Here is a 13855-nt window from a genome sequence, read left to right on the forward strand (position 1 = left end):
TTTATGCACTGATGTTTAACAGTAAAATGCTTTCTAATGACCTTCAATAAATGGCTTGGAGAACTGTCTTAGAATAACATTTTAACATCACTTTCCCACTTTTATGTGAAGAACACTTCAAAATGGAGATATAATTAGATATTTCTCTGTCAGTGTTAAATATACAAAACAAATACGTTTTTGGGGGCAATTTTGTGTTGTTGTTGACTTTGCACATGAGTGCCAAATTACTTTCATGTGGAGATAGCGTTTTGCCACAAGCCGTCAGAGCAGAATTCCATGACAATGTCAGAGTCATTCATCCGGGAAGACTTCCCATAACCTCCATTTAAGACCCTATCGGATTGGAATTACGTGCCTCTGCAAACAAACACTAACAACCGTAAGAATGTATGAATACTTTCTGAAGGCACTGTACTTACATGAAATATTATTTCATTACGTGTAGCGCATGAAACAACAGGTTGATATGACATTCATCCACTGCTGTAAGTGATAAAATGAATGATCTTTCGGGATACTGTACTGCTGCTGGATCAGCCAACCTGTACATGGAAGTAATGACTGATTTTATCGGAGGCGCCGAAGAGGTGGATTTGGCGCATGCACACTTGGTCAAAAACAATACAGATTCTTTCCAGACAAATCATTTTTTCAGTTGCTTGTCAATTTTTATTTAGAACTTTTTTTGGCGGTACATAACAGTGGTAAATGACGATAGTTGCTCAGCGAAACTCCATATTGGGTGAGGAACAAACGTATTTTGACATTATAACGCTTGCAGAAGTGTCTAATGGGAAAAAGAATGGCAGCTAACTGCACTCTTAGAAAAAACGTGTTATCTAAAAACCTAAAAGGGTTCTTCGGCTGTCCCCATAGGAGAACCAGTATCTGGGCAGAGAAACGAGTATCTGGTTCCAGGTACAACACTTTTGTGTACAATGTAGAACCCTTTACACATAGGATTCTACATGGAACTCAAAATATTTCTACCTGCAACCAAAAGGGTTTCTAGCTGGAACCAAAAAGAGTTATCCTATGGGGACAGCTGAGAACCCTTCTGGAACCATTTTTACTAAGAGTGTGGGCTAGAGAGGAAACGCATCATATTCATCATCTCTTCCTCTGCCCAGATACTGGTTCAGGCTTAAATACACTGTCTAAATATGTTTGGAGTGTTCCAGAAACCTGACATTTACGGAATTAACACCTTCCATCTGTTTATTCATCACACCATCCATCCCTCCTGTAAATGAAAGTGTGTCTGTGTTTGGTAAAGCTTGTGTGGCCAGCAGCAGGTCCAGGTCACCCTCCCTCTCAGAAGGTTCTCTGTGGCTAGACTAGCTTAATATCAGCCTTCCTATTCTGACTGCAGTGAAAAGCTCAGTCTTAAAGGAGGCTGACATCCTGAGACCAAGATCTACAGAGCAGTGCAGCAGAGCAGATTGGAGCAGACTCCCTCGTTCCTGGTACTAATCATCAACAGCTATGGGACATGTTGCGTCTGGCCTACAATTTGTCACATTTTAGCATTATATTTTCAAGAACATTTAGCGGGAAAAGGGAGGGGGGAGGTGGGTCAAAGAAAGGAAAGCGTGAAAAGAGTAAATTTTGATGACAGAGGAACTCCCTGCCTCTCTCCCTCTACCTGTCTTCCCTTCCTCCCCTCCCCTTCCTCCCCTCCCTCCCTCCTACAGAACTCAAGGCACCAGCCTATCTGACACACACATCTGTGGAGCACAGCATAAATGTAAAGTATGCAAAGTCAAATATACAAACGACATACAGACGGCACTATTTTAAAAGGAGGCAGAATTCTGATATCATAATCGCCACAAATTTTCAGCCTTCCAATGTCTCTTGGCTGAGACCGAACCTACCTACCGGGAGGTTGACATAGTGCATGATCTCTCCCCTTCATAGGTTCAAAGAAGCAATGTCCATGAAAAATAAAATAAAAAAGGTTTTGCAACAGCTGCAAATTCCTTCTTCCTTCGTAAGGTTTGAGATTTTATAGACGTTGTATTGAACATGACAGGAACGTAAACTACGGAATGGCAGTCTGAACTTAACAGAGCAAATTGCGGCTTGATTCCAAATAAACTTACTTCCTCTCTTCTTACACAATCTGTTAAAAGTACAGAGCAAAACTAAGCATGTAATGAATAGTGTGCTTATTGCCTATAATAAGACTAGCAGTTTCAAGGATACACGTTACTTTCAATAACCATCCAAGGTAACTTGAGTTTTTATGTTCAGAAAAGGACATTAAATCATGGGATATTTACCCATGATTTACCTTAATTCTGGCAAGTATAAGTACACTATAGGTTGTTACTACAGACTTACAGGGTATGAAGAAAAGTACAAAATGTGTAACTTTCAGTCTTTTCTAAATGTGGACCAGATATTTCAGTTAAGTTCGAACAGGCCCCCACTACTCTCATTTCATAAACTAGGCTAAAATGTATGTGGGTATGGGACCAGGTGCAAATCTAATAGAACACAGAGGGTTTTCTTTAATGGAAACCTCTCTAATGCAAATTCAGTTGAGTGTGGTGTAGTGCAGGGCAGTCAGCTTGGGCCATTATTGTTATTCTGCTTTTACTAATGACCTTCCACTGACCTTGAATAAAGCCTGTGTGTCTATGTACGCTGATGACTCAACAGTATAAACATCAGCTACCACAGTAAACTAAATATCTGACACCCTGTCACGTCCTGACCAGCAGAGGGCGTATTGCTTAGTCTAGGTCAGGATGTGGCAGGGGGTTTGTGTTTGTTAAATGTTGGGTTGATGATTGGGACTTCCAATTGAAGGCAGGTGTGTATAGTTGCCTTTGATTGGAAGTCCTATATAGGTGTGTGTGTGTTTGTCTTTGAGTTGGTGGGGAATTGTTCTGTGTTGAGCCTATGCTTTGCCAGACTGTTGGTTGTTCGGTCATTCTCGTGAGTTCTTTGTTATTTTGGGTGTTCATTTTTGATAGTTAATAAAAGTCAAGATGAGCCTGCACATACCTGCTGCGTTTTGGTCCTCCATTTCCAACGACAAGTATGACAGAATTCCCCACCAACAAAGGACCAAGCAGCGGAAGAAGGCTGGCGAGGTAAGGGAGACCGAGAGGCACACCCCAATAATTTTTTAGGGGGGGGCACAAGGGCTGTTTGACGGGGCAAGAGCTGCCCGCCATTCAACAGTCGCCAGAGCTGCCCGCCAGTCAACAGTCGTCATCAGAGCTGCCCGCCAGTCAACAGTTGTCATCAGAGCTGCTCGCCAGTCAACAGTCGTCATCAGAGCTGCCCGCCAGTCAACAGTCGTCATCAGAGCTGCCCGCCAGTCAACAGTCGTCGTCAGAGCTGCCCGCCAGTCAACAGTCGTCGTCAGAGCTGCCCGCCAGTCAACAGTCGTCGTCAGAGCTGCCCGCCAGTCAACAGTCGTCGTCAGAGCTGCCCGCCAGTCAACAGTCGTCGTCAGAGCTGCCCGCCAGTCAACAGTCGCCAGAGCTGCCCGCCAGTCAACAATCGCCAGAGCTGCCCGCCAGTCAACAGTCGCCAGAGCGGCCAGACTGCGCTGAACTGCCGGAGCGGCCAGACTGCGCTGAACTGCCGGAGCGGCCAGACTGCGCTGACCTGCCGGAGCGGCCAGACTGCGCTGACCTGCCGGAGCGGCCAGACTGCGCTGACCTGCCGGAGTGGCCAGACTGCGCTGACCTGCCGGAGTGGCCAGACTGCGCTGACCTGCCGGAGTGGCCAGACTGCCCTGACCTGCCGGAGTGGCCAGACTGTCCCCAGTTGCCAGACTGCCCAGACTGTCCCCAGTTGCCAGAGTGGCCCGACTGCCTGGAACGGCCTGCACCTGAGCCACCTCCAGGATAGGTGGGTTGGGGAGGGAGGGTGTAGCACAGTGCCGTCGGTGACGGCAGCCACCCTCCCTTCCCTCCCTTATGGTTTAGGGGTTATTGTTTGTTGGGTTTTTGTTGGGGTATTGGGGATTTTCTTGTTTTTCTTTTTTAGGTGCATCCTGGAGTCTGCACCTTGAGGGGGGGGTACTGTCACGTCCTGACCAGCAGAGGGCGTATTGCTTAGTCTAGGTCAGGATGTGGCAGGGGGTTTGTGTTTGTTAAATGTTGGGTTGATGATTGGGACTTCCAATTGAAGGCAGGTGTGTATAGTTGCCTTTGATTGGAAGTCCTATATAGGTGTGTTTGTCTTTGGGGTGGTGGGGAATTGTTCTGTGTTGAGCCTATGCTTTGCCAGACTGTTGGTTGTTCGTTCATTCTCGTGAGTTCTTTGTTATTTTGGGTGTTCATTTTTGATAGTTAATAAAAGTCAAGATGAGCCTGCACATACCTGCTGCGTTTTGGTCCTCTTCTCTCCCGTATGACATTTTTAAGGATGAGTACGACTTATTTTATGACACACCCTCAGTTTTAGAATGGGCAACCGGCAATATGCTGGTGCTAAATATTAAAAAACGAAAAGCAACGTTTTTGGGACAAATCACTCACTCAACTCTAAACCTCATTTAGATCTATTGAATAATATGGTGATTGAACAGGTCGAGGAGACTAAACTGCTGTCTTTAACCCTAGATAACAAGCTGTCATGGTCAAAACATATAGACTCAATGGTTGCTAAAATGGGAAGAGATCTGTTCATGATAAGGTGTTGTTCTACTTTCCTTTCAGTCAAGCTGACAGGTCCTACAGGCCCTAGTTGTTTTGGACTACTGCCCAGTTGTGTGGTCGTGTTCGGCAAAGAGGGACATACACTACCGTTCAAATGTTTGGGGACACTTAGAAATGTCCTTGTTTTCGAAAGAAAAGCAGATTTTTTGTTCTTTAAAATAACATCAAATTGATCAGAAATACAGTGTAGACATTGTTAATGTTTTAAATGACTATTGTAGCTGGAAACTGATGATTTCTTATGGAATGTCTACATAGGCGTACAGAGGCCCATTATCAGCAACCATCAATCCTGTGTTCCAATGGCACGTTGTGTTAGCTAATCGAAGTTTATCATTTTAAAAGGCTAATTGATCATTATAAAACCCTTTTGCAATTATGTTAGCACAGCTCAAATCAATGTTTATTTGTCACATGCGCTGAATGCAACGGGTGAAATGCTTACTTACAGGCTCTAACCAATACTGTAAAAAAGGTATTAGGTGAACAATAGTTAATAGCTGAAAAATGAAGGCTATTCCATGCGAGAAATTGGCCAGCATCCCGGAGTTGCCTCTTCACTGTTGACGTTGAGACTGGTGTTTTGCGGGTACTTTTTAATGAAGCTGCCAGTTGAGGACTTGTGAGGTGTCTTTCTCAAACTAGACACTCTAATGTACTTATCCTCTTTCTCAGTTGTGCACCGGGGCCTCCCACTCTTTCAATTCTGGTTAGAGACAGTTTGCTCTGAACTGTGAAGGGAGTAGTACACAGCGTTGTACGAGATCTTCAGTTTTTGGCAATTTCTTGCATGGAATAGCCTTCGTTTCTCAGAAAAAGGATAGACTGACGAGTTTCAGAAGAAAGTCCTTTGTTTCTGGCCAATTTGAGCCTGTAATCGAACCCACAAATGCTGATGCTCCAGATACTCAACTAGTCTAACGAAAGCCAGTTTTATTGCTTCTTTAATCAGAACAACAGTTTTCAGCTGTGCTAACATAATTGAAAAAGGGTTTTCTAATGATAAATTAGCCATTTAAAATTATAAACTTGGATTAGCAAACACAACGTACCATTGGAACACAGGAGTGATGTTTGCTGATGATGGGCCTCTGTATGCCTATGTAGATATTCCATAAAAAATCTGCCGTTTCCAGCTACATTAGTCATTTACAACATTAACAATGTCTACACTGTATTTCTGATCAATTTGATGTTATTTTAAAGGACAAAAAATTGCTTTTCTTTCAAAAACAAGGACATTTCTAAGTGACCCTAAACTTTTGAACGGTAGTGTAAGTAAATTGCAGTTGGTCCAGAACAGAGCAGCACTTAGATGTACACAGAGGGCAAATGTCAGTAACATGCATGTCGATCTCTCCTGGCTCAAAGTTGAGGAGAGATTGACTGCATCAATATTGGTCTTTGTGCGAGGTGTTGATGTGTTGAAGGTACCGGACTGTCTGTTCAAGCAGTTAGCACACAGTTCGGACACTCATCGGTACCGCACAAAACATGCAATCACAGTCACCAGGTCCAGAACAGAGGCTGAGAAACGCATAGTATTAAATAGAGAGATGACTACATAAAACTCTCCGCCACGCCAGGTAACTCAAGCTAGCAAAAAAAACAGATTAAAAATCAGATAAAAGTACACCGTTACGGCAAAATGGTAACTGTGAAGAGACACAGACATTTTTATATATTTTGAATTGTAATTTGCACTGTATTATCTATTGTCTTATGTAGGCGGGTGGACTTGCACAAGCCTTTGTTTCTGTGAGCCGGAATGGATCATAAGGCAGGAGACATCGAAGTATTATGTCTCCTGATGTAGTATTATTTAGTGTTACGCATGTTATGTATTTTATTTGTTGTTTTGTTTCCAGTTTGGAGCCCAGGAAGAGTGCCTGTTGCCTTGGCAGCCATTAATTGGGGATCCCAATAAAATACTAAATACTATTGATTCCATTGCAAAAGGCATGCTCAATCAAGCCCAGCTAAGGTATTGTAAATGATTTGGAATACTATTTGAACCCAGGTTTGGGGGCCAGGCCTGCTACTCACTGTGCTGTTCAGTCTGGTCAGAATGAATCATCTGGGTTAACTAAGTATGCTTCTTTGTTGAGCATATTGCACCAGTTGCCCGCAGACCAAACATCTCCAGGGAGATTCTTGTGTGGTTGACATTTACCCACAACTGAAACCATGGGCATAAACAAACCATGTAACAATGCTTGTTCCCTCACCATGGTAAGGACTTATGGGCAGTGTAATGTTGTAGTATTTTTTCCCGAAGATTTCATGTCAAGTCTTTACCATCAACCTGTGACATTACAGTAGTGAGCATGTTAAAGCTTAAATAGTATAACGTCAGACATACATTTGTAAGTGGGTTGCATTAAACAGCCCATCTGTGTTACATACTCTAGACACACATAATAAAAGTGTGTGTTGCGTACAGAACAGTCAGGGAGCTACGGTACAGCCTGGACATTTCCAGTGCTCTCCTTTTGAAATATGCGTCTATTAAACCAACTCATCCATCCCAAATCTGGTTTGGTTTCTACAACACTCGTAGTTGCAAAAATCGTGATGCTCAGAATCTATAACCAGTGTGTAAGTAATCACTCCATGCTACATGTTCTGTAAGCGCTTGTTTGGATAAGCGATTTCGCAGCCGCAATATCCTGTTCTAAAATGGCTCCGGGAGAGAGAGTGCAGTAGTGAGAGAGCATGTTTTAATATAAAACTGCCAAAGATGGAGAGAATGTCAGAGCTGTTAACAGTCCTGCCAGTGAGTGTGTGAGAGTAATGAATAAACACAGCAGAATGAGAGTCTTATCTCCAGTAGCGGCCCCAAGGTGCTCCTGCCAGCGACCCAGGAGCCCCTGCTCACTCCAGTGCTGAAAAGGGTCATGGAGCAACAATGTACACACGGCCTGGTTCTCAGAGTGCAACTCAAGACCAGGGTTGCGCAAAGGTACCGGTAATTTACCAAAGGTACCGGAACATTCAGTAATTTTGGTAATTAACATATAATGTATGGCAATCTATTGTAACTTTGGTAATTTATACTTCAACATTTTTGAATTTTTTTTCCATATTGTACATGAGTGGTAACACTTAGCCTAATGAATTTAAAAAAAACATCTAATCAACAATTGACTATTTTCACAACTTCCACCAGTTTGGTGCCAAAACATTAACAACAAAGACATATTGACATAATAAAATAAGTAAATAAAATATATAAAGGATATTTCATGCTGAACTCTTATATTAAACACCAATGGTATTCACTAAGTTGATATTTAGGAGAATGTTTTACAGCTTTGTTATTCTATTAAAAAAAAATCATCTTATTTTATAATTGTATATATTTGATGTGTGAAAAGGCAACACAGAGGGCCAGAGATAATTACAGACACCTGTGATAATCTGAAGTACCCAAAAGGGCCACTAGATGACTTGTGACCAATTACATAAAATCCTTGAAAGATACAAAATGTCTGGTAATTTACTGGTAGACTTAGAAAGTTACCAGTAATATACCCTCCCTTTGCAACCCTACTCAAGTCCCAATCAAGGTATAATGCAGATGGTGTATCCATTCCTCTAAAGAGTCCAAAACGTCATTTTTTTTCTGTTAATAGTTTTAAGTGGATTCAGTCGTTTCAGTTTTGAAGAAGATGTGATCTGATCATATTACTTTTAAGTCTTCCCCTAAGTAGGTGCCCCATGGCACTGAGCAGTAGCCCCTCTGCCAACGGGCCACGAGACACCAGGGTGTCAATTTAATCCTGTTATCCCTTCCTGGCATACAAAGGGATTAAGTCCAGAAAGGTGGTTCGCTCACAAACACACATCTCCAATAAAGAACCAGAGAGCTGCTGCAAAGCTCAACAAAGTAGAGCAGAGTCGAGATAATCAGATTGAGAATCTACCAACCCAACCAGTGGTGAAGCAGGGGCAACACAACACAGCAAGCCAGGGCAATTCATCACCAGTCTGCCCGACCGACAGGCGAGGTGTGCCATTCGATCTGCCATGATTTCATTCACCTTCAACTGCGGCCAGGAGAGTGTCATTGACGGAGAGAACTAATGGATTAGAATCCTCTGAAGTCCTGAAGGCCTGAGCGTCAACGCCAAAAGAGGCAAACTGGCTTCCAGGGCATCCAGGCAGCACTGCATGCAGAACAAAACTAACCGGCTCAGGCTTTTAATTCTATTGAGACTGGCTGGAAGGAAATGAACAGAGTCGATGGAACTTTTGTTATTTTTTATCCTCTGCAGGCCTCTGCATGCTTGTCAGGGTTATGTCATTAACAGTGTTTGTCATAAAACAGAAACTAATGACTCTGGCACGGTTTTTGAAATCCGTCATTGAATGGAGTTGTCTGGGCTAAAGTAACATAGTACACTGAGGTGTGAAATGAAACACTGACATCTGATACCCTTCTTGGAAATGTAACATGTAAAAGAGTGAACAAACTCTGATTACATTACATTGTGTGACTAAGTACAGAAAATAACAGTATGGGTGAGAGAAGAGTTTGTCGAAGGCCAGGATAGTTATTATTCCCAGAGGGGATTGGCAGTAGGATTGGAAGCTGACAGAATGTTTGGTCTTTCCTTCACAAGCCTCATACTATCCAGACACTTCAAGGTAAACATAGGATGGGAGTGGATACCACAGGAATCACCATTAATGAAAAGATAATTAGCTAATTTACATCAAACAGAATGTGCTCAGAGCAGGCAGTCTTACAGAGAGATCTTTATTCAACTGTAGTCTCTGCATTCAATATAGTCAGACTAGGGCTGCATCCCAAATGGAACCCTATGCCCTTTATAGTTCACTACTTTTGACAAGGGCCCAAAAGTAATGCACTATGTAGGAATTAGCGTGCCATTTGGGACTGTGTCTTTGAGGAAGAGGCCACTTAACCCCAGCTGTCCTTCTCAGATTTATTTTGATCAGAATAACATCCCATCCTCAATCTATCTGTCTGACAGATGGTGTTTGTTTATGGAAATGTTAAAAAAATCTTGAAGTAAGACAGAGCAGCAGTCTGCCACAGTACAGTACCTGCTCAGGGATACCAGACAGAGTTATACCGACAAGCTGCATATTTATTAACCAACTCCTTCCCTGACTTTCCCTCATGCGTCATTACTCATTCACACTCGCAAGAAAACACTCTCCAATCCCATTCTCATGATAACTGTCCAAAGTATGAGCAAGCAGAGGGTTTTTTCGGTGCCGAACCCTCTTAAAAAGGTGATTGGGTGTTAATGGGGTTTGCATTACTTTCAGATAATTGACACTTATTTGGAACGAGCTAGAGGGTGGTTTCTTAACCTTCCACTCACAGACGGAGACAGATGGAGCTGGTTTCAGCACCTCAAAACAACTTTGATAGGGATGGATTTTATATTCACTGTAAATCAAAGTTTGGCTCCTAAGCCAATATTGATATTCGCTGGCTCCTCCGTCTGTACGCTGTACATTCTGCCTGAGCTGAGCTTCTGCCCTCGAAAGCTGAACGGAGCTCTGTTTGTTTCGGATGAGGCAATTGGCTCACCAGTTTACGTCAGTGCAAAGAAGAGTTTGAAGAAAACTGCTGTGAGGGCAAAAAGGGAAAACATAATATTAGATGAGTAAATATCTTATCTAAGAGATCCGCTTTCAAATATCACAGGTGCTTAACAGGCGAATGGGGTTTCTATTGACATGCAAGTTAACGTGCTATCCAATAAAGTCTAATAAAGAGGAGATAGGTTTTCACGTTACTTTGTGGTTTTTCCAACCTATGTATCAAGCATCATAAACGCTTATGTTTGTGTCAAAATGAGATGAATTTGACATAAGGTGGTTATAACAGGTGTCTGACATGTCACATTACTGATGCATTACTGTATGTAGAGTTGATGATGCATCACCTCAGTTAAGTTTGACCATATACTCCCATCACACTCATTAACGTTGCACATCCAGCCACCAATTAAGATACAGTTAAATATAAGACTATATAAGGGCAAAATATTCCAGTCATGGGTTTTAAAATGGACTGTAGCTCCACCATCTATAACTCCATCTGACACAGTTTAGAGAGAATAATAGCTTGGACTCAGACACTAAAAGCTGGAGAACAGAAGATGCATTCATTATTTTGGGGAAAATAAATTCATCTTTAAAAGTGCTGTGGAACAGAAGAATCACACACGCTCAGATCCACACCACCGTTCACATGGGAATTCATTATTGGTCAATTTTACATGACGTACTGTAGCTGATGGGGAAGAGGGACCAGCTGGAGTCATGCATTGCACACTGACATGCTGTAGTACTGTGTGGGACTGGGCTTTACATTACACTAGCTAGCTACACAGTCAACTCCCCTCCGGGGCCTGACGGAAACCGTTTACCGTTTAAGAACCAAACGGAAGCAAACAGAGCAAAATGAGAGTTTCTATTGGACAAATTCAGTTAGATCCCTCCCCGTTTCGTTCTGTTTGCTTCTGTTTTGCTACAGAATCGGCGTAATGAATATGCCCCTGATTTCACTCACACTCAAAAACACTGAAACCTGTTGGAAACTGTCCTCTCTAAAAACCAAACATACATAATTTTGTACTAAGCCTGGTCCAAAACCTGGACAATATTAGCCACAACTACAAGAATACAAAGCACATGCTAATATGGAGCATATTACCATTGTGTTTTTAATTATAACCGAGACAGTGAGCGGTGCATCTGCAATGCAATTGAACAGAATGTTGTTATCTTGAACTTTAAGTGCAATGGAAAGTTGTGGTTTTTAAAGTCTTGTTGCTAACCTTTGACACTTGTACAGACAGTCAGATAGAATAAAGACTACTGAATCGTCATACTGTAAGTGTCACGTCCTGACCATAGAAAGCTGTTATTTTCTATGGTAGAGTAGGTCAGGGCGTGACAGGGGGGTTTTCTAGTTTAGTTTTTCTATGTTGTCATGTTCTAGTTTTGTATTTCTATGTTGGGTTTTGTTTGGGATGATCTCCAATTAGAGGCAGCTGGTCATTGTTGTCTCTAATTGGAGATCATACTTAAGTAGGTGTTTTTCCCACCTGGGTTGGTGGGAGATTCTGTCACGGTTGTCGTAGAAAGGAGCGGACCAAAGTGCAGCGTGTGTGTCGTTCCACATTTTATTTACACTGTGAAACTATGCAATACATAAACTAAAGAACAAAACAACAAACTGTGACACAGAGGTGAAACATACACTACTCAAAAACAATCTCCCACAAACCCAGGTGGGAAAAACACCTACTTAAGTATGATCTCCAATTAGAGACAACGATGACCAGCTGCCTCTAATTGGAGATCATCCCAAACAAAACCCAACATAGAAATACGAAACTAGAACATGACAACATAGAAAAACTAAACTAGAAAACCCCCCTGTCACACCCTGACCTACTCTACCATAGAAAATAACAGCTTTCTATGGTCAGGACGTGACAGTAAGTGCAGCTTTCAAAAGTAATATTCAGTTAGAATTATGGTATATATTTTAGATGCAAACATTTTAAGAGTATTTGAGAGAGAAAGAAATTGCTTTTATATGGAGAAAAGGTTTTGCATAGGATTTGTGAGAATTATGCCCAGAAATTAGTTATCTGAATTGCTTTCTAGACAGGTCTTCTTTAGCAGGGATTGTAGACAAAATAAACAAAGACAGGATCAATATATATCAATGCATGCATGACAAATATACCATACACTTTATGAAATAGGCAGAACTGCACACAACAAATAGGTTGGAGTGATTAAAGTGTCTGTGTAACAACTGAGAAGCGCAAAGAGAAACACAGAGACTGACCTGCACCTGTTCTAAAAGACCTGCACCCTAAGCCTGCTATCTAGGTAGCAGAGGTCATGGCTGAGTTCACCTTGGCACACACCTACCTCCTTGAAGTGAGGGCTGAATCAGAGCTAGGTAGAAGAATCCATGAAGGAGTGATAGAACCTTTCTGTTAGCCATCTCGCTCCACAATGCACCACCCCTCTCCCGATCGGCTGTTTTTATTCTCCTCAAGCTAATTACCAATAACCAGAGGTCTTTACGTACAGAAGAAAGAAAAAATTTGGAAAAAACAAGTGAAAAAATAGAAAAGATATGGGACACTACGTAATTAAGAGAGGGCAAAGACTTTCGGTTCAATGGATCACTTCGTTTTTTCCCTCCCCTATGTCTGGTGTTCCTGTTTTTATTCTAGTGAATCCTGCCAACAGAGCAAGCTCTGCTGCCAGAGAGAGAGAGAAGAGAAAGAGAGAGGGAAGGAGAGCGAGAGGGAGAGAGAGAAGGAGAGACCCCCTCCTTCCCACCCCCCTCATGTCTGCCAGACATTTGCATGGATTCAGAGAAGACTTATCTTTTAAAGTACACAGTGAGAGAGACAGAAAGAGAGAGAGACAGGGAGAAAGAGAACGGGAGAGACTGAGGAAGAGAAAGAGAGCGAGAGTAAACCAGTGAACAAATCTTGGGAAATTACCTGTTTTCCATGACTGTTCCTTTCAGTAAAAGAGTAGTGAGTTTTCAGCAACACAACATTGCTTCGTGAGTTTTTTTTTCTGCAGGTTCAGTGGTGTACCAATGACCCTCAATCCTTTCAGACAGAGGGAACAACTATCAAAGAGTTTAGACCTCAATTCAATAACAAACTTGCACCAAATATCAAGGCAGAAATGTAACAGAGACAGCAGGCAGTCTGCAGAGGCTAGAAATAGAATCGCAGCGTGCCCGCCGGGCCAAGTGTGAAGCGCGGTTCTAGAAGGGCGGTGACAACACTGTCAGTGTCACAGATAGAGAGATGGTAGTCGGAGAAATGCCTTCTAACAAACATCAGACTGTTGTTCTGAATAGCCTAACAGCTAGGCCGGCCGGGTCAACAGCGTAAATGTTCAAACACACACATACAGTTACATCTCCAACTGTGACCCCCTATGGAGAAATGGAGCTTGAAGCAGCCCATTCCGATTCACAACCTTGGCATAGTTTGACAATCTACTGTCCTGAGTTACCCTGCCAGGATAAGGACAGACCTCTGAGCTATTAATCAGCTTGAGAGGCATTCCGAGGATGTTTTCAGGACAGCCCCTACCTATGGGTTCTCAATGGAAGCAGAGAGACTGCTGGG

General features: G+C 42.5%; 1 protein-coding gene across 18 annotated transcripts in view; it reads right to left on the reverse strand.

The window, feature by feature from the left end:
- Positions 1–12939, reverse strand: part of elna (elastin a) — an 87855-nt gene extending 74916 nt beyond the window's left edge. For 11 of the 18 annotated variants that reach the window (XM_045703755.2, XM_082966630.1, XM_082966629.1 and 8 more), the window contains exon 1: positions 12624–12938. In XM_045703755.2, the coding sequence (XP_045559711.2) occupies positions 12624–12699 (76 nt within the window). In that variant the 5' untranslated portion in view covers positions 12700–12938. Of the gene's footprint in view, positions 1–12623 lie in introns of all 18 variants that reach the window. The other 7 variants (XM_045703744.2, XM_045703754.2, XM_014162749.3 and 4 more) reach the window with 1 other exon arrangement.
- Between the last annotated feature and the right edge of the window lie 916 nt (positions 12940–13855).

This window comes from Salmo salar, chromosome 20, assembly GCF_965601325.2.
Source record: "Salmo salar chromosome 20, fSalSal1, whole genome shotgun sequence".
In the NCBI taxonomy this organism is placed as follows: domain Eukaryota; kingdom Metazoa; phylum Chordata; class Actinopteri; order Salmoniformes; family Salmonidae; genus Salmo; species Salmo salar.